General features: G+C 34.9%; 1 protein-coding gene across 2 annotated transcripts in view; it reads right to left on the reverse strand.

The window, feature by feature from the left end:
• Positions 1-1,610: 1,610 nt before the first annotated feature.
• The window catches only part of LOC124540716 (ribosomal protein S6 kinase alpha-5-like), a 128,616-nt gene continuing 108,345 nt past the window's right edge, over positions 1,611-21,881 (reverse strand). For both annotated transcript variants that reach the window (XM_047118396.1, XM_047118397.1), the window contains exons 7-18: positions 12,982-13,154; positions 12,456-12,537; positions 11,727-11,889; positions 11,055-11,167; positions 10,212-10,331; positions 9,957-10,061; positions 9,359-9,517; positions 7,650-7,768; positions 6,671-6,767; positions 5,980-6,082; positions 5,464-5,609; positions 1,611-5,113 (exon numbers count right to left, since the gene is read on the reverse strand). In XM_047118396.1, coding sequence (XP_046974352.1) covers positions 4,091-5,113; positions 5,464-5,609; positions 5,980-6,082; positions 6,671-6,767; positions 7,650-7,768; positions 9,359-9,517; positions 9,957-10,061; positions 10,212-10,331; positions 11,055-11,167; positions 11,727-11,889; positions 12,456-12,537; positions 12,982-13,154 — 2,403 coding nt within the window. In that variant the 3' untranslated portion in view covers positions 1,611-4,090. The remainder of the gene's footprint in view (positions 5,114-5,463; positions 5,610-5,979; positions 6,083-6,670; positions 6,768-7,649; positions 7,769-9,358; positions 9,518-9,956; positions 10,062-10,211; positions 10,332-11,054; positions 11,168-11,726; positions 11,890-12,455; positions 12,538-12,981; positions 13,155-21,881) is intronic.

A 21,881-nucleotide genomic window follows, 5' to 3' on the forward strand; every position in this document is an offset into this window, starting at 1 on the left:
TATCCAAAATCCATCGATTTGAATTTTTTTTATCGAAGTTAAATTTATTTTTTAATATGAGTTTCGTCATAAAACTTTGGGTGGACGCAATTCCATTGAGTTCCTAACATCTACATATTACATAGGCAACTATTCGACCTATTAAACTATTATCTTCCCATGACGACCTCGCATTGGATAAAATTTTTTACTCATTATTTCAACATCCAATTGCAATCTGTCGCTGTACAGCCTTTCTCAAAGTAAAAATGCTCGGTTTAGTCGCTTTTCACATCTAATCAGACCCGCCTGTCTTCAGTTCTTCGGTGGACCTAGCTGAAGGGTACTGTTGTTTCAATTATTTCATTCTACAATGTATATCATCCAAGCCTAGCTTATTTGAATATTTCGTTATATTGCTTAATTTACAGGTTTCATTTGCGAAGTGTAAAATATATTAAGTACATATTGGACTAAAGTTTAATGTTTTTTTCATTCATTCATTCATTTTGATAGGGATTAATATATTGTTACAATTAATTTAAATTCTCAAAAAAAACGTCGATTAAGCAGCTTTAACATACATATGTAAGTAGATATTTTACTGAAATACGAGTATAATTATCGAGCAACAGATTATTGTAACAATCGATTATAAAAAAGTCTTAGAGACACATACGTAGAATATGGATGCGGCAAACGAATTAAGTTTAAGTTGAAGTACGAAGTGCAATACTAAAGTAACTCTGAATCTGTATATACGTCAGGCTTGTCTTAAGCAGAGGGTGTAAAGAAACCCGGGTGCCTCCCCGATATTCATCATGTCTGAGTCATCGGTAAGACGAAAAAAACCTTTCTTGGAACACTTGTTGTCCTTAAGATGGGGCTGATTGACATTAGAAAGATTAGCAATAGTAGTAATTTATTTGAAAATTTGTAAGTTACCTGCTCAGGTTGCATTTAATTTATACGCATTTTATCTGTAGGATGATACTTGTATGACCTCCCAACTACGGCCACCTTTTATTTAGGTAATTAACATAATTTTAGAGTTTTATTTACGATTTGATCAAGGAATCATGTAGGCGTTTGAAAGCCAGGATCAGACAAGCGGACTGCGCCTTCCGTGCGTCCTTCTTTATGTGACTCTTCTGGCACAGAGGACATAACATCTCAGTTTCCAGACCAATTATATATTTTGTTTAAATCTGATGACTGTTAAACCAACATTGAATTAATTAGAGAGTCGAGATAGCCCAGTGGTTAGAACACGCGCATCTTAACCGATGATTGCGGGTTCAAACCCAGGCAAGCGCCGCTGTGTCATGTGCTTAATTTGTCTTTATAATTCATCTCGTGCTCAGCGGTGAAGGAAAACATCGTGAGGAAACCTGCATGTGACAAATTTAATAGAAATTCTGCCACATGTGTATACAACCATGCGGGTTGCATTGGAACAGCGTGGTGGAATATGTTCCAAACCTTCTCCTCAAAGGGAGAGGAGGCCTTTAGCCCAGCAGTGGGAATTTACAGGCTGTTGTTGAATTAATTGAAACACCACATTCGTCCAATCAATTTTTATACTTGTAGAAAATCAATCACATAACGGGTATTTTAATAAAACAATAAACAAATGTTAAAATGGTATATTTATTACAATCCAATATCTCGGCCGGCATTTGTGTAACATGTTACAAAATTTGTTTAACGCCGACACTACAATAATAACTTCTATCACTTTATTATAAAATTATATAATCTTTTGGTTCAATCCATTTAAGTGCACTTTTACATACATTACGACGTACTGACGTAATACTTATCTCAAGCGAATGGAAATTTTTAATTTCCCACCAAATATTCACTTCGCGTCTATAATGACTTGCCTTATTATGCTGTTTATATAAACAAGCTGTGATAATTAAGATGACACCCTTTTCGATACAAACGATTCGACCTGATGATCTATTTCATTTGGACAGTTAATAACAATCTAATATTTTTGTAATCGTTGTGTTTTTCTATTGAACATTTCGGAACAATATTAAGTACTGACTTTTCTTTAATGATTTTATGAAAATGGTGATATAATGAAGTGTATTTTATATTATAATAAAAATAAACATTTTACTCATTTAAAAGAAAACTGTTAAAGAAAGCAAAGTAAAAGTGTCCATATAAACGTTTATGTAAAAGAAAATAGTAACGAAAATAAAAATACTGTGCGCAAAGATTTACTTTGCGAACATTAAGTTTTAGCAAACTTTCAAATATATTTCATTGCTATTATGAACTGTCAAACGTTATGTAATCAAACTTGAACAGTCTTGTTACTTAGAGATAGTGCGACCGTGTGACTTGTCGAATACAATGTTTGAGTATCGAATAACGTATCGTATTTATGTGTTTTTAATTTAAAGAAAATGTCTTACCTATGTGTCTGAATCAACACATGATTAGACGAAATTACAATTTGATATAAGTTCACTCATAACAAATTTATTTTAAGTTTTTGATACAATCAAAGTGAAAGAATTACCACAGCTTGCTTTTTAAATCTATATACGAGTATAATTCACATTTTTTGATAATATTTTGTTTAAACTCGTATGTGTTTAATTATACAAATGTTCCAACAATACAGGGCAATACAACAGAATTATTGCATGATAAATTTTACATATATTTATGCAGTTGTAACAATTTATAAAGCATTTTTCTCATATAAATGAATCAATTTATCAATATTATTGTTATTGCTTTATAGTCTTTGTAACGGTATATAAATATTGTGACATATCATCCGCTGTGTTGCCATTATAAAATTTTAAATATATATAATATATACGACATATTTTTTTATATATGAACACACTTTTATCCCATACAAGTCGAAGACACGAAATTACATTGAAAAAGAAATTTAGCAAATGATTTTTTTAAACACCAATGATATGCCTTCAGCTATCGACAGTGGCGTATTTTTTTTTTGAGATTTTCCATAAATAATAATAATTCTTCCACCGTTTTTTTTTTGTACTAAACACTAAATTTATATACATCGAAACAATCAAAATCAATTGTTATTTGGTAAAAGCGCTTAAAACAATGGAGGAAAACTAAATTGAGAAAGTACAGTCGAAGAAATAATTGTGTTACAAGATACATAAAGGCGTGCGTTTTTATACAAATTTACTCAACATTTTTAAGCATGCTTTGGCACTTTCACCATACACAAAATTATATAATTTGGATAATTAAATGGAAGTATAATATGTAAAAATGTCATCGTTTATGATAATTTACAAATTTAACCTATTAAACTACGTTCAAACAAATATACACACACAAAACTATTTTTTTTTTTAAATGATAGAGATCTATAAAAAACCATCTTGATGCCTTCTGATCAAAAATATAGGATTATAAGATTAAATTACGACAAATCTTAAATTCTAATTGTTCATTAGACTCAAACTAACGAATTAGAATTTAATAAATCATAAAAACCCAACTGATTCAGAAAGTCGTTGCCGGATTGAAATATAAATTAATTTCAGCTAAGGGAGTAAGTGCTCAACCACACATCAAAATTACCTATTAATTAATTATTAATTACCTATTCAAAATACATAATAACCAACATCAAAGAATTACTCTAATGGTAATAATAGGGAAAAAAGAGTGACTTAAAAATTAGTAGTAACATTAAATAAAAGAATTAAAAATTAAAAAAAAAAAAAACAGATTACCATTAATTCATTTCGAACTAGATTGGAGCAGCTAACTAGGGAAATATAACTTACTCTTTTGAATAAATAATCTTTTTTTTTACTAAACTATGCGTGAGCAAGCGTCGATAACTTTTATTATTTTTAATTAATTTCTGCTTCACTATCTGTCTCGTTATTTGGAATTTTTCGAGGTTGAATAGTTGAACGCCATATTGGAATTTTCGAAACTAGATAATATATTTAGTTGCCAGACGGCGTAACAGACTATAAAGGATAATGAAATTGTCTATAGTTGATAACGGATGGCGTTACATTTAATGTTTTTTTTTTTTTTTGGAAAATTAAATCGGACTTACTTGTGTAGGAACGACTTTATTTCACCTACGATTAGCGCGGGTTCTCGTGGTGCGAACGGGGGGCTTTTTCGCTTTACTCGTATTCTTCTTCCCTTTAAGGTTATTATTTCCTTTGGCATTAGAAGTTTTGGATCGATTGCTCTCGATCGAGTTGACCCTTCGGTCGGATTCGAATGAAAAAGCCGGTATGACGCTCTTCACTTCGGAGGGAGAGAGGCTTATTTCCAGGCGTCTCCTCCTCGAACGAGTCATTCTCACGTTCTGCGTGTCTTGTAGTTCTAATTGCAATGGCGCTACGGTTCTCTTTGCCTTGGCAACTTTGCGCGTCTCTGTCTTCGTTTCCGCACTTGCCTTCCTCGACTGCCGGCCGTTTTGTCCCTTTTCCCTGAGGACCGGTTTCTCGATTTCCTCGTACTTACGCTTACGAGTCGCTCTAGTTACGATAGTTTTATCGTTTTCGATCGACTCTTTGGTTGTCCTAGATTTCTTCTCGTCTGCTTCTGGAATCTTCTTTGGCCGCCCTCGTCCTCGTTTCTCGGGCGTTTTATTTTTCAAATCCCTTGTATCTCCGTTGACGTTTCGTTTATTGGCGGAGCGAGTGTCTACTTTTCTGCGTTTGCGCGGCACCGGCGATTGTGACTCTTTCTTCTTGCGACTCGTCTTCGGGAAGGCGACCTCTGTGTCCTCTAAGCCTTGACTGCTCTCTATGTAAATATATTCGTCTAGCTTAGACCTAGATTTCCCGTATGTCTTTTCTACCGGTTTGACGGGCGGTATGTCTTCGTTGATGTCGAAGGTCGGTTCGTCGGTCTCATTGACGGGCGTGTCTTGTGTGTTCGCCTTTATGAGTTCCACGTCGTTCTCTATGGAGTTCTTGTTCATTCTGTTCTTGAGGTTGTTTATGGTCTCCAAGAGCGACGTCTCCTTGGACTCCTCGCTGTCTATAGTTGCTTCCGTCTGCCTGGAAGTGCCGGGCTCAGACGTGCTGGATTTCCTTAGCTTATTTTTACTGCGACGCTTGTAGAGATCAGCTTTGGTCATATCCTGTAACATTTTATAAATTAATTAGTTTTATTTTGTACTTCAGATGGAAAAGCAGAATCACTCTTGTCATCATCTGACTATTCATCTGTTACAGCGAATTATTTCAAATCCATTAAAAGTATTTTGGACATTGTATTAAATTTGTCGAGATTTTTATGCTATTTTTGTTTAATATACTTTATTCAAGTAGGCTTTTGCAAGCATTTTAGAATCGTCATTTAACAAACTATATTAAGTGAAGCTACTACTGATGAACCAACAATAAACTCAATAATTACTCTTTATCAACATTAAAACTTACTTAACATGCTTAACATTAAACAAAATGAAACAATTGTAACTTATCGTACCTGTAGTTTGAAGTTGTTTCCATCTTGGACATTAACTCCCAACTCTTGTAGAAGCTCGTTGACGGTCAGCCTGTCGGAGGGCTCCACTGCGAGCAAACCCGACACGAGACGCTTGCTGTCTTCCGATATGTTATCCCACGCTGGACCTGTGACGTATATAAATATATATAATTATAAATAAATATAATGAACTATTATGTACAGTCGGGGTGAGAATTTACCGATCGAGAATGACATATTGCGTCGCAATGATTTGATGTTTAGGTTCAAAAGGCACTAAGAGTTTAAGAAATGACAAATAAATGAATTTGAAAGCTGACGAAAGTTTTCTTACTCTGTACTTTAAAGACCAACTAACCAAAAATAAGTTAAAGACTTAATAGTCAAAAAGTTTATAACATATTTTTTGTTTAAATGTAATAATTATGTAATAATAATATGGTTTGGTCCTTCGAGCCGGATTTAGCCAGAATAAAAACAATTGATTAAGTAAATGTTGTAGAGTATATGTCTCACCTTCCATGGTAAAGCTACCGCTTCTGATCCTATCCATGAAAGCCGTGACCGGTTCCTTCTTCGAGATAGGTTGGAACGGAGCCTTGCCGCACAGCAGGCAGTACTGAAAGGAATATGACATTTATGAAACTCTCCGCTGCCTTAACAAGTCAGTCTTAAATTGGTGGTCGTGCTCATTCCAGCACATTAGGGGTTGTCCATTAATCACGTGATCTTTTTTTAGCATTTTTTAACCCCCCCTCCCCCATTGGTGATACGTAGTGAGGTTTAAGACGACCCACCCTCCCCCTTCTCAACATCACGTGTATTTTTAGTACCTGCAACGAATCTTAAAATTTTCTGAATATTATCTTAATTTAAATACAGGTATAAACTATAATCTTATTTTATTCTGAAATTAAGGACCGTATTTGTTTAAAAATCGCGCATTAGACGAAAAAATAAATACACGAGATATTTTACTACACCCCCCCCTCCCCCTTGTGTTATTTTCGTTATTTTTATCAACCCCCCCCCCCCTTTCAAGCCTCACGTGATTAATGGACAACCCCTTACAAGCGAATTACTTAAGTATCATACAGCGCAAATATGGTACCTTTAAGAGTAATCTTTTCACCTATTTAGTAAGGACTTTTTTAAAAGTATTTTTATGAAAGTTACATATGGACATCAGGCAATGATGGGTACTCACGAATATGACTCCGAGACTCCAGAGGTCGCAGCCGGCGCCGTAACCCGCCGCGCCACCACGCGCGCACGAAACCACCTCGGGCGCTGCGTAGGGCAGGCTGCGGGACACAAACATCAACACCATGAGATTCCATAAGCCAGTCCCGGTGGATTGGATTCTAAGCCCAGATCGAGCCAATCGCCTAAACTATCAGTGATCCCATCGGATTAGCTGTCTTATTGATTGATATGAGTAAAGGAAGTTGTGCTTGTGTTGTTTACACACCCTCACAACTGTGTCGCCTAAGTCTTCCGCGAGACTGGCAACGATGATTGCACACAGTGAGGAGAGCATTGTCCTATGTCATTGTCGCTATGAATTTGACTTCAAGCCCTTTTCGTATATTAATTTAAATAATTGTATTTAACTAACATGACTTTGTATTTTTAAATGTTAAAAAAAAGTAACTACTGAATTTCTTGTCGGTTCTTCTCGGTAGAATCTACTTTCCGAACCGGCGGTAGCTTCAGTTAATTGTAAAATGACGATTCAAAATTGCTCGTAAAAGCCTACTTGAATAAAGTTTATTTTGATTTGATTTGATTTCTATAAGACTAAACTACATAATAAGTAGTTTAAAATATATGACAACATTACTTAATATTTTTAAATACAATAAAACTAATATTTAATCTAATACATGTATAAATAACTCTAAAAACAACAGTATCTTTGCATATCTTTGTATAGAATAGGAAGGCGATGGGTAAGAATGCCGCCGCTGACTCGCTCTGCAGAAGACGACCGGGGAGAAGGAAAAGGCGCTACGCGCACCTTCTCCCTCCGCCTCAATAGGCGCCGTATTCGGCGTTCAGGGCTCCGGGGAGTCCCACACCCCCCCCCCCACTTTCCATCACGTGGGGGAAGCGCGTAATGCGTTTTTCCAGCGAGAAAAAAAAAGGAACGCGATGGGAATGTTGGCATGTAATAGTAATGTTACCTGAAGCATGGCGTCATCATGCGCTGTCGCTCGTCGCAGTCGGGCAGGCGACGGGCAAAGCCAAAGTCGACCACTTTCACTTTCGCCTCGCTTAAGCGCGTACTGCTCAGGAGAATATTCTGGAAAAAATAATAACAATCTTTAACGCAAATGTTTTTATTTTTTTTTTATAGTATATGTTGGCGGACGAGCATATGAGCCACCTGATGGTAAGTCACCATCGCCCATAGACAATGACGCTGTAAGAAATATTAACTATCCCTTACATCGTCAATGTGCCACCAACCTTGGGAACTAAGATGTTATGTCCCTTGTGCCTGTAGTTACACTGGCTCACTCACCCTTCAAACCGGAACACAACAATACTGAGTACTGCTATTTGGCGGTAGAATAACTGATGAGTGGTACCTACCCAGACGGGCTTGCACAAAGCCCTGCCACCAAGTTTATGTCATTCAATTGTTTTTTTTTGTTGTCGATACAGTTGAGTTGAGATTATTTATTATTGAGGTAGACTTCAATAATAAATAGTTCAGGAAACAATCTATACTAATATTAAAAATTTGAACGTCTGTCTGTCTGTTCGCTAGTCAAATTCCTGATCCGAATTTAATAAAATATGGTATGAAGCAATGTTAAATACAAGGAATATGTACATTTTTTTACGTCTAACATTTGACAACCACTAAAAAACGAGCGAAGTCACAGGCGAAAAGTAGCTCGTTATAATCTTTGTCATTCAAATCCGATTTAGAATCAAAACACCTCTGATTTACAAAAAAAAATATCCAAAATTTTTCTCGTTCAATTTTTTTAAAATATCGGTGGAGGTGAACCACCAAATAGGCCTGTTAATGGTAAGTGGTTACCACCGTCCATAGACAATAGCACTGTAAGAGATTAACCACTGCTTACATCACCACTGCGACAGCAACTTTGGGAACTAAGACGTTACATCTCAGTGCCTGTAGCTTACATACAGGTGTATAGTACGACACAAGTTAGATGTCGCATCGGCAAAATTCGTAAAACCGATCACATCCGAATTGAGTACGCTATCCCAAATTATCAATATTTATTTCTCACGCGAATGATCTTTGCATAAACGTAATAACTTGTAATATCATATGACCTAATACATATATTCGTCAATTTGACGCGTCGATTTACATGCACTTGCTTTCTCTGACGCGAGAATCTATAGCGACGAATAGCGTCGAATGGCGCGATAGGGAGCTATTTCTATTGGTTGTGTAAATCGGCAGTAATCGGTTTTATTTTCATTCCATTGCATTTTCCGATGCTACATCTAATTTGTGTCATACTATACTGTTCTTTGGCGGTGGAGTATCTGATGAGTGCTATAAGTAAGTGGGGCACACCCCCGTGCCTGTAGCTCCAGGAATATCTGTCAGTGAGTATTGTGTGTGTGTGTGTCTGTCTGTGTGTGTCTGTGTGTGTGTGTGTGTGTCTGTCTGTGTGTGTCTGTCTGTGTGTGTGTGTGTGTGTGTCTGTCTGTGTGTGTCTGTGTGTGTGTGTGTGTGTGTCTGTCTGTGTGTGTGTCTGTGTATGTCTGTGTGTGTCTGTGTATGTCTGTGTGTGTCTGTCTGTCTGTGTGTGTCTGTGTGTCTTTGTGTGTCTGTCTGTGTGTCTGTCTGTCTGTGTCTGTGTGTGTCTGTCTGTGTGTGCGAGTGTGGTGGTCACCTCACCTCGGGCTTGAGGTCGCGGTGCGCCACGTGTCGCGCGTGCATGTGTCGCACTGCCAGCGCGAGCTGTACGAGCACGCGCCTCGCCGCTCGCTCGCCGGCGCCCAGCTGCGACGACAGCTCGCCGCCCGCCGCCAGCTCGGTCACTATGTACGTGAACGCCTAAACACACACACACACATAACGATTAGCTCAACATTGCCTGTTATATAGCGTATAGGTTATATAGGGTGGAATCGAAATATATTCGAATGTCAAAATTGAGCTGCGATGTGACATGATCACAAATGTGTCATGTTAATTGGAAACATTAAATGGGAATGAAAGTAAATAATAACGGACAATCGATCAAAATCAATATATAGTTTATCATTCAATAACTCATTCAACAACTGTATTAAGAAAAGCGGTTCGAAATGTAGATTCCACTGTCCAAAACCAGCAAGAAAATTAACTCTTTTTCAATTTAAACAATGTCATATAAGTTAATAAAAAATGTATCTAAAACTGATACTAAGTCTGTTCAATGGAAAACAATTTAAGAATTTCAGACGATACCTAATGATAATTATCGATCTGATTCTAACAAAACTATTCTTACCGAATCGTGAAAAACTTCATGTAAGGTTATAATGTACGGGCATCCTTGGCACGCTTTGAGCAATTCGATTTCTTGTTTGACGTCTTTTCGCTGCGATGATATTATCTGTGGAATAAACTCATTCATCATCAATTGGAACTCGATATTCGATAAAAATGGCCTTCTGAACAACGACAATAGAACGGCACGAATGTAAAGTGAAAACCCAATTATTTTTATTTATCTATTACAAGTCAGACAAACTTCAGTATTTACCTTCACAGCGTATTCTTTGCCCGTTTGCCTGTGTATACACTTTCTACACACGGCGTACGATCCATCCCCAAGGAGGGGCGTACTTAGGTCCACAGCGTACTTTTGGAAAAAGGGCGAATCCTGTAAAAATTAAAAGGTATTGTAATTCATGTTCTGTAATGTTTATTTAATTGGATTAAATTTTAAGTTATTTTATTTTAATAACGAACTGATTCTTTCAAGAATCGAGCTGGCCCAGTGGTAAGAACGCGTGCATCTTAACCGATGATTGCGGGTTCAAACCCAGGCAAGTACCGCTGATTCATGTGCTTAATTTGTCTTTACAATTCATCTCTTGCTCAGCGGTGAAGGAAAACATCGTGAGGAAACTTGCATGTGACAAATTTCATAAAAATACTGTCACATGTGTATTCACCCAACCCGCATTGGAACGGCGTGGTGGAATATGTTTGTCTTCTCCTCAAAGGGAGAGGAGACCTTTAGCCCAGCAGTGGGATACAGGCTGTTGTTGTTGTTGAACTGATTCTTAGAATGCTTCCTTAAGTCGGTCTAACCACATTTTTAAATAAAACACATAAAACTCATCTAAGAATTGGGCCACTCCCAAAATATTGTCGCTTTAAAGTTTTAAACCTATTAGTTAATACTTGCTATACTTAAACATGAGTTTTGACTGTTTTCAAAAATAATGTCAATAAAAGACACATGGCCATCGGAGACCATAAGGCTTACACCAATTTAACTACCATTTAACTGTACGAGGAGTACCTCAGGGTGTAATTATTTTCTAAAACTTATCCTAAGTCATATCATACAATACATTATGCACACAATGATACAAACCTTTGCTACCCATCCTTTCAGTTTGTCGTGTTTCTGTCCGGTAGCTTGCATCCATATCTGGTCGGATATTACATTCTCAGAGAAGAGTATACTTGGAGCTACGTACGAATAACCTGGAAGGAAGGAATTATTTTTAGATTTATTTATAATATTAGAGAAAATTTATATTGTGTATTTATTTATGTGTGTGTGTGTGTGTGTGTGTGTGTGTGTATGTTTAGATGTATTCCCAAGTATTTTAACCCAAAAAAACAGCGGTAGAGTTTGATGATTTGTTGTGTCAAAAATTAGGACAGTATTGAGTAGTTTAATTTTCTATGAATTCAAGAAATCATCAATCTGATAAATCTTCAACTATATAATTTCTAAGTGTGGGATATACTTCATATTCAAAAGGAAAGCCTGATTCCATTATTGAAAACATAAAACTCTGCGATTTGATCAGCAGTGTAAACATTTTACGGAAAAATGACAGCGATATTATTTAATCATATCCAAGAAATATAATTCACAAGACTGAGGTTATAGGCAGACCGTATAAGTTTAGAGCTTGTGTACCATACAATGGGTACTAATAATAAAGCTTAAAATTGCTAAAGTGAGTTGTTATACATATTTTGCATGATAGTTTTTTAATTTTTTTATTAAATTAATGGTATTTTAGACGCTTACCAAGGAAGAGCTTGTCATGATGTTTGGGCGCTTGAGCGGGTGAGTCAGTGGGGGGCATTCGGGTAAACTCGTCGGCGAAGTTGCAAGTATCCGCGGCGTGTGACAGCTGAGGTACGAAGGGCGCTGGGATTTCGCGACGGGCCACTGCCTCCCAGTCTAAATTCTGAAGTTTAACACATTCAATATTAACGAACATGTTTTGCTTTTCTAATGGGCCGAGATGGTTAGGTGTGCATCTTAACCGATTATTGCGGCTTCAAACCCAGGTGATCGCCACTGAATTTTCATGTGCTTAATTTGTGTTTATAATTATACTTCCATCTCTGAGGAAACCTGCATGTGTCCAATTTCAATGAAATTCCACAAATCCAATATCACATGTGTATCCAACACGCATTGGAGCAGCGTGGTGAAATATGCTCGAAATCTCCTCAAAGGGAGAAGAGGCCTTAGCCCAGAAGTGGGAAATTTACAGGCTGTTAATGTGTTACACAAACATGTTTTGTTTTTCTAATAAAAAAAACGTAAGCTGAATCTTTAAAGTTAATAAGTGACATTGTTCTTTTCCTTAAGTCAAGTAAATAAGACGTTAACAGTTTTGTATATATTTTTGTAGGACATTAGGAATACGTAAAACGTATAGAATGTATAATTACGTGCGTCATTATTGGATATGTGTTAATTATGCACGAGTCGTCAAAATAACTGACCTCGGAACACAAATCTAACCTGGAAAAACGAGTGTCTTTTCAACTCTTCCGCGTCACCCTCTCCGCCGCCGAGACGACGCCGAGGATCTTTCACTAGAAGTCTGAAATATTTATAAACGTTCATATCATTATTGATAAAACTAAAAACTTATAATTAAACTAGCAATGCCTGTTTTGAAGGATTTGCAGGCAATTTGCCGATTTTATTCTTGATTTCTATGTTAAGTATTGCTAAAAGATGTGTTTTTTTTTGTAACTTCAAGTTTTTTTTAATAGATGGAGAGGTTCGAGAAGAATGTTTGTATATATTGAATACATGGACAAATTAGTAAAGAACTGATAATTTTAAAAGTTTCTACTGTGATGTTATATCATTGCACCCATGGGTGCATTATTTACCTACTTATTAATAAAATAATCATTTAAATACTCAAAAACCATTTTAAAGAGCTAATTTGTCATGAAGTAACGATCGCAATGGTCATACTATATAAAAACCATGAAATAGTTAAAATTAGTATAGTGTACAAAATTTCAGGACTTACTTCTTAATAAAATCCTGCACTTCCGGACTGACGTCGTTCGGTACGGGATAGCTGCATCTAACGATGCGCTTGGTTATCTCCTGCTGGGTATTCTTCTCACCCTCGACGGTGAACGGTGACGCGCCGGTCAGGAGTTCGTAGGTGAGGACGCCAACCGACCACCAGTCTACCGCCTGTGGATAAGATGAAAGGATAATTAAGACAAATGTCTTTTAAAAAAATATTTAATTATATTTCAATGATATTCTAAATGGTTTTATACAGTACTAGCCACCAGCCTGAGGATTATCGGGTGTTAGTCATGTCCTTTTTTTTCCATATCCTTAACTACATGTATGCAAAATTTTCATCATAATCGGTTGAGTGAATTACTCAACCGATTATGTAGAAGTGAAAGATGATAAAAATGACATACTTGGAATATTAGATTATAACACGATTGTTTATCTAAAGTCAACTCTTTCTTTATTAAATATATTAATTTCATTATATTGCACCATATTTATTTATAGTGGTATCGTGTATTACTATTCTAAATATATATATCTCTAAGAAGGAGTAATATACTTAAAGTCTTTATAGTATAAATGTGGAGACGGGTATATTGGTGGCTTGATGTTATATGGTCACCCCTGACATTGGAGTAGTAGGAAAACGAACTACTTCTTCCAATGTGCCACCTCTAAACCTAAATAAGTCCTCACTCTTCAAACCAGAATGCATGTACTTGCAAGTTACCCAGACGAGCTTTGCCATATTTAATTTCTTAATTCCCTTCACTATTTGGTTCTATTTATAAAAAACTAATTAGGCGTATGATGTATCCATATGTAAATAAGTGAGAGACTTCCTTATCCGAAAATACCCGATGATCGCCGAGCGCTTGTCATCTGAACATATTTACGGTTTCCGTGTTGCATAAACCTTGAAGACTATTATCATTACATTGGAATTAAAAACTTTAAAATTACCTTCATTAATTTGTAAGTACAGTATATTAATTTTACTAAAAGCGAGGCTTGTGTAAGCTGAGATGGCCCAGTGGTTAGAACCCGTGCATCTTAACCGATGATTGCGGGTTCAAACCCAGGCAAGCACCGCTGATTCATGTGCTTATTTTGTTTTTATAATTCATCTCGTGCTCAGCGGTGAAGGAAAACATCGTGAGGAAACCTGCATGTGACAAATTTCATAGAAATTCTGCCACATGTGCATTCCACCAACCCGCATTGGAACAGCGTGGTGGAATATGTTCCAAACCTTCTCCTCAAAGGGAGAAGAGGCCTTTAGCCCAGCAGTGGGAATTTACAGGCTGTTGTTGTTGTTGTTGAGGCTTGTGTAAATTTTAGTTATACCATCAAATAATTCCCAGTGACTGTCTTTCAATGACAAACTCTCGGTAGTCGTTCCATGAATATGAACACGTGACAAAATATTTGTTTTGTTTTTTTTTTGCGTCAGAACTGTTTCACTCGAATTTAACTCGAAGTCGAGATGGAGTCATGTCGTAATTTCACTCGAAAAACTTTTACGTGGAAAGTGGTTCGATACATTTTGTTAGCGGAAAAGTATCAAGATCGATGTATAATCCATTCGAATGGCACGAGGAGTAAGGATAAATAAACAAGATTGACCGTGAATTGACATGCAATCATTGGTATAAATAATCACGATAATAAATTAAGATTTGGGTTCTTTAATTACAATTAATAAGTAGTTTAGTGACAGCTGTTCGTGATGCATATCAAAAAGAGAGAGATAGAGATAAATATCTAGTGTTCTGTCATCAGCCAGACATATTCCTGTCCCTTTCAAATGATTCATTAGATAAAAATATATTTTAAAACCGATGAAGAACAAATCCCCCATACCGGTCGACCTTTAATATAATATATTCTCAATACTTATGAAACAATAATGTGACTAATACAAAAATCACGAGTTCATGAGCTTACCTGTAATTTTACGTATTTTACGACCGACTCGTCTGGCTGACTGAATCGATTTTACGTACCACAATGGTCTAAGGGTAAGGTTAAATAGAGGCTATAGCCTCTATAGTCAAACTGAATGTACTTAAGTATCGTTTTAAAATAATACATGTTTTATGACGGAGTTTAGGAACTCATGCCGTTGTTCCTGTGCCCTTTCTCCCGTCGTATGTTAGAGAGAGACAAAATATTATATTTGTTTGGGCACACACTGTATATCTCCTGCGCAGTTGACTAGGCGTTGCGATCGAAACTAGGTCAGGAGGACATCATTACTATTATATTTAGATTTTCATACTTGATTATGTTTGTAATATAATTAATTATACCAAACTTCCATCCGATTTCGAATGAGTAAATATCATTTTAAGTTACCTACCGTTCAAAAAAAAATTAACCTGCGTTCCAAATTTAAACTTTCAAACGATTTTATAAGCATAAATTAATTTACTACACAAGTATTTTTTTAAGAAAGCAACAATCATTTGTTAAGAATTTACATTTACTCAATAGAAAAATTTGAAAACCTATCGAAGCTGAAAACTTTTATGAAACATTTTTGCAATGAGGTAAAAACGTGTTGAATCTTTAACATATAATATTAAACGTATGTACATACTGTGTATACAGTTGTACATATAATAATTGTATTATACATTATTCATCAATCAACACCGACATTTGATAAAAAATAATAAAAGAAAACACAATCTTAAACTAAAGACAATAAGATTTATATTCCTTTATGATAACAGTCAGGAATCGAACCTTGAACGTGTGATAGGCACGAGGTCGCGGCCGCTGTAGCGGAAGGTTGGACTTGCGTGAAAAAAAAACAATACACTTAATTTTCAACTCTATATCCGAAACGGTAAAGTTTATAATCATTTGATTTCATATTCTTTGCAATTGCCAAGCGATAATGCTCTTTAATGTAAGGGAAGAATGTGCGAATACGGTACGAATTATCAAGTGGGTCAAACGAATAGTAAAATTTTGGCATCTTTTTTGCATAGTAACAAGCTAGCATTGCAGATACTCCAAATACGATTAGGTAGCGGTCAGACGTGACACTAATATTTCTCAACTATGTATTTAAACATTAAATATTTGTCAATGCAGCTAAATATATTATATACAGAATTTAATATTAGTCCAAATAAATGAGGTTAATATTTAAGTACGAACTACTTTAAGACCCTTTGTATTTTCATGTTAAAAATATTAGAAATAAAACCCTAGATTTGCTAAGTTTATCTTTACAAAAACTTGTGTTTTACAATAAGCTCAAACGGTTTAGTGTAGTATTCTGCGATGTAACAGTTATAAATACGCATTGCTGCATTATACGTTGGATGGTGTTGTTAAATTGTAAGATTGCATTTATCTACATTACAAAGTTGATAAGTCAGATATAGGTAAGCACAGGAACTACACTAGAGAATAGGATTTTTATTGGCATGTTGCAAATGATATGACATCACGTTGCGATCTTATGGAGAATGAGCATGTAGCAGAGAATGTAGCATACTGGTTGTCGCCTAGGACTTCACTCGGGTTTTAGAGATAATAGTTGTAGCCTATAAATTTCCCACACCTGGGCTAAGGCCTTCTCTGCTTTTGAGGAAAAGTTAGGAGCATATTCCGCTAGGATGCTCCAGTTCGTATTGTTGAACTCACAATTTCGTTGAAATTAGATTTCTCATTTATATCATCAAATCAATACAAAATAAACTTTATTCAAGTAGGCTTTTACAATCACTTTTGAATCGTCATTTTACAATGAAATCGAAACATCGATTAATTCATTATTTTTTTTTTGCATAAACAAATAAAGATTGATGGTTCTGAAGGCGCAATTAATTCGGATGTGATCGGTTTTACGAATTTTGCCGATGCTGCATCTATGTTGAGTCGTACTATATCTTTCTATTTTATTAATATCGCTTATCTAACGCTTCGCTTTCCTACCGTATCCTGTAAACGTGCCGTATATATTTTTAGCACTCGCCATGAATAAGCGAAATATAGTCTACATACTAATGTTAAATTATCTTCTTATTGTATCGCCGTCATACAATTACTATTTACCACAATCATACATACATATTCTGGGAAAATTTCAGTGTATTCTTTCGAGTAAACATTTCTCTTTACATAATTTCAGATGCATGTATAAATATTTCTAGTGGGAAAATTAATTATTCATTCAATCAGACTAACACTACTTAAGTTATCATTATTATATACATTTAATTTTATAATATAAAATAATTATTTGATATAATGATTAATTAATGATGTTATCAATAAATAAATTTAGATACATAATAATATGTCGAGACATTCAAATCCATATAAGTATGTATAGTATTTAAACACTAGCTAAAACTGTGGCTTATATTTGTAAAACTTATTTAAGCACACAAATCGTCATCACCATTTAACCCCAGACAGAGCTACCTTCGCAATACCTTATAAAATTAAGAATATCGAAGGATATATAAAAATATATAAAAGCATATTTGTAAATTTCCATGTACAAATTTACAATCACGATTATGTTCCATTTAATTTCCATGTCATAGCTAAAACTAGCTAGAGCAAAAAAAAAACACTTTTACTTCATATTTTACAGCAAACTTCGAGGTTGTATCTGATAGTTTAGCGTCAATTTTAGCTTAATAGATAGATAGCAGTTTCAAATTTTCAAGGGAAGGTTACTCGGTATAGATAAAATAATGTTTATAGTCAAGATAATGCATCAAATAATGTGAATACATCATTGCGATGATTCTGCTGTAATAACCTTGAAAAACTGTTTCTAATTGCATCTCATAGTCAAAATTAAAAAAAATTAAAAATAGTACTCAAGTGGGCTTTTATAAGCACTTTTGAATCGTCATTTAACAATTAAGTGAAGCTACCACCGACTCGAAAAGTAGATACTATCGAGAAGAACCGTCAAGAAACTCAGTAGTTACTCTTTGGAAATGTAAGAGTAAGGGGCTTTTGAAGGCTTTAAAATCAATCAAATTCCACCAATTCTCGAGCCTAGACCAAATGTTTAAAAAAAAAAAAAAATCTGCCTTCTGTATGAATATTGATAACCCGCACTATTAATGGTCTCGCAAATATTTTTCAGGCGCAGCACAATTAATTTTAGTTGGGAGTTGAAAAAATAGAGGAAATAACTATCAAAAGAAATTAAAATACCTATCCTGTTGATTTGTAATACGATATAGGTTACAAGTAATGTTGTTACAAGCAAACTCGTCAGGTGTTAGTGTTTGCCATTTATTACAAATAAGAACCTTATTTTGAACACATACATAAATTATATTTGAATGCATCGTTTTGTATAACTTATATATATATAAATACTAGTAGTCGCCCGCGACTACTCTCGCGTTTAAGGGCGTTGGTTGTCATATGTTATGCAAAAAAAGCCTTATTAGCTTAAGTCCTTTCTTGCAGTTCAAGTTTGCTTCATACCAAATATCATCTAATTCGGTTCAGTGGTTTTGGTCTTAAAAGATCGGACAGACAGACGAAGTTACTTTGAAATTTATAATATTAACATAGATTTATAAATAAGGTTTTATTTAAGGTGTCATTTAGAAAAAACTTAATTAATTACATAAAAAATCACATCAGTAGATGCAATGCGTTTCAGAGAAACTTTCAGTAAATAAAATTGATGAGTAGTATCGCGTCGCAGTTTCACCGGCAATATATTAAGACTATTCACGTGAACAATTTGAATTTCATGTTATTATATTACACATGTATATTATGTACTTAGGAATGTCTATGTGTGCGTGTGCTTGTTGCCATGCCGTGCTGAAATGTTAAGAAACGTGACCTCGACGTGAAATCACCAATGTCAAATATATTCCTTACGTAAGCCGTATTTCTGTTTACATTTTTCCCTTTTTCGCCTACCTCAAATGACTAATTAGGTACAATTTATGAATACTTAGCATAATATACGTTTAAATCTATACTAATATTATAATTACGAAAGCAACTTTATCTTTTTTAAATTAATCTTCCATTGCACATATTGAATTTGTAGTTCGAATCATTAATCGTCTCATAAGTCTCTCGAACTTAAGACTATATTTCTGTCCGTCTAAATCTAGTTTTAACTTTTATTTCAACTAATTGTGAAACAGATCACAACCGAAGCAATCTAAGCATTAAAAAAAAAAAACAAATTCGATTTACAAATTCGCGCCAGACCTTGGTCATTGTTAGGGTTGGCAACACTTTCGGTAAAGTTGAAAGGTTCTTGATTCTATGGTTTTCTTACGAACGGTTTTACGTGTAATTTATATATAAATTATTTTTATGTTGAGAGATCAAAGCATCAAACAGTTCATATAAGGGAAGGAAATGTGCCAAATAGAAAGACCTCCTTGGTACTCCTTTTTTTCCTGAATGTTGGTTACGTTCGAAGTTTCAGTTGTCACTATCCTATTAAAGACATTCAATCAAAAACCTATGATAATATTCAGATATGTATGTCACGTAGCTTATAAGATCCAGGTCATTCAAACTATTTGTCCTACTTTGATAATAATACTTTTGGCAACCCTAAAGTGAGTAAACATAAAATTTGTCGCACATCATTTTTAGTTAAAGTAGGTCAAGGAACGGTAAAGAGAGCATTAAGCGTAAAAGCCTACATCGTTACAGCGAGAACGTTACTCAGATAGAACCATGTCGATCTCGCTTTTCGATAATTTGGCAATAAGCTACTGACCAAATGGTTTAATGCGGCAGAGTTGTAACCTCATTGACGAAATTGGTCACAAATGTCATGATGTCTAATTGTACAGTAAATACAACCGCTTATCAACCCACAAATTTTACTATGATAAAATACGTGTTTGGTCCAACTCCAAATGCTACCGACTTTACATATTTATTATTTACATTTAAATACATTACGGTAAAATACTATACTTGAATAACGCACAAACTATATCCTAAAATACTGTAGTATTTCAATTGATTCTTTCCGATTAGATTTAAATATTTATTTTGATTAACATGGTATTTATTTTGACTAGAAATTGAGCTTATAATTAAAATCTGACAGCCAGACATTCGTTTGACTAGACACGAACGAGAAAGGAGTGTTGATTAATAAATATCTATATTACAATATAAAAAAAGTGTTTTTTTTTTTACTATAACTAAAATCTTAATCACTACATAGTATAAAACAAAGTCGCTTTCTCTGTTCTTATATCCATATGTATGCATAAATCTTTAAAACTACGCAACGGATTTGATGTTGTTTTTTTTTTTTAATAGATAGAGTGATTCGAGAAGGTTTTTATAATACATGGACAATTTAGTAAAGAAGAATTGATAATTTTAGAAGTTTCTACTGTGATGTTATATCATTGCTTCGGGTCGCTTGTTATTATAAAAAAAAGTAAATGTTTTTTATATTATAACTAAAATTCTAATATCAAATAATAAACTGTATTAGTGTAAAATAAATTATTTTGAAGTTTGAGTCATTTAAATAATAAGGGCGTAACACAAATAACTGCTCCTATCCCCAAGCCCGCTGTCTCTTCATCTTTATAGAGCTGAAACGTGGACGCGTCACGTGTACGGGCCGTCTCTGGGAGCGGTCACGTGACGCGTGACAAACATCGGGACTCGTTCGCAATGCTTTACAGGCTTTTCGTCACGGTCAGTTGAGTTGAGCGATTGAAATATATATTTAGAAAAACACTCGATAGCTCAATAAATCGGTTGAAGATGATGATGTCCTTCTGACTGATTTCACTCTTTACGTTATAAAGTGCGCAATTGTATGCGAAAACAGAAGTGCACTCTTTAATACCAATAGTTAACAACAACAACAGGCTGTATATTTCCCAATGCTGGGTTAAAGCCTGCTCTCATTTTTAGAAGGTTTCGAACATATTCCACGACGCTGATCCACTGCGGATGGAATACATATGTGGCAGAATTTCTACGAAATTAGGCATATGCAGGTTTCATCACGATGTTTTCCTTCACCGCCGAGCATGAGATGAATTATAAACATAAATTAAGCACATGAGTACCTATTCAGTAGTGATTGGGTTTGAACCCGCAATCATCGGTTAGGGTGCACACGTTCTAACCACAGGGCCATATCGGCTCACAATAGTTTACGCACTTGACCAATGGCTGTACTTACTTTTCGATACATGGAAACGAAAACTCTTTCTTTCGGACTTTCCTAAAAACTCAATAAGCTAGCCAGTAGACTGAAGTAAGTTTCCTCGTTAATTTTCATTTAGATAATAAAAAAAAACAATATCAAAACAATTATATATAATTACAGACACGAGGTGCATATCATATTAGTTCCCATGGTTGATTTCGCAGTTAAGGTATAAGAAATAATATAACTTACAAAGACATTGTCGATGGGGGGTGTTACCTACCTTCCTTTCTAATTCACTCTTCTGATCTATACATTATATTATAAAGGTGAAAGTAAATCTGACTGTCTGTCTCTTTCAGTACGAAATCAATGAACCGAATTTGATAAAATTGTATTATAAATAAATTTATAACATTATTTATTATAAATTTGATTTTAAGATAATTTGAACTCAAAAGACATACCGCTCATCCAGAACGACATCGTCACAATTGCAAAAATCTCTAAAATGACTTTTTCATTCTAAACGATCTCATTTCGTACATTTTTTCAATAGTTTTTGATTGACATCTATATAACAATATTTCTGACAATATTACACTAGAAAGTATGTACGAAATGAGATCGTTTGGAATGAAAAAGTCATTTTAGAGATTTTTATAATTGTGACGATGTCGTTCTGGATGAGTGATACGACAACCAACCCCTAAAAAGCAAGCGTAGCCGTG

Source organism: Vanessa cardui, chromosome 26 (genome assembly GCF_905220365.1).
Source record: "Vanessa cardui chromosome 26, ilVanCard2.1, whole genome shotgun sequence".
Taxonomy (NCBI): Eukaryota; Metazoa; Arthropoda; class Insecta; order Lepidoptera; family Nymphalidae; genus Vanessa; species Vanessa cardui.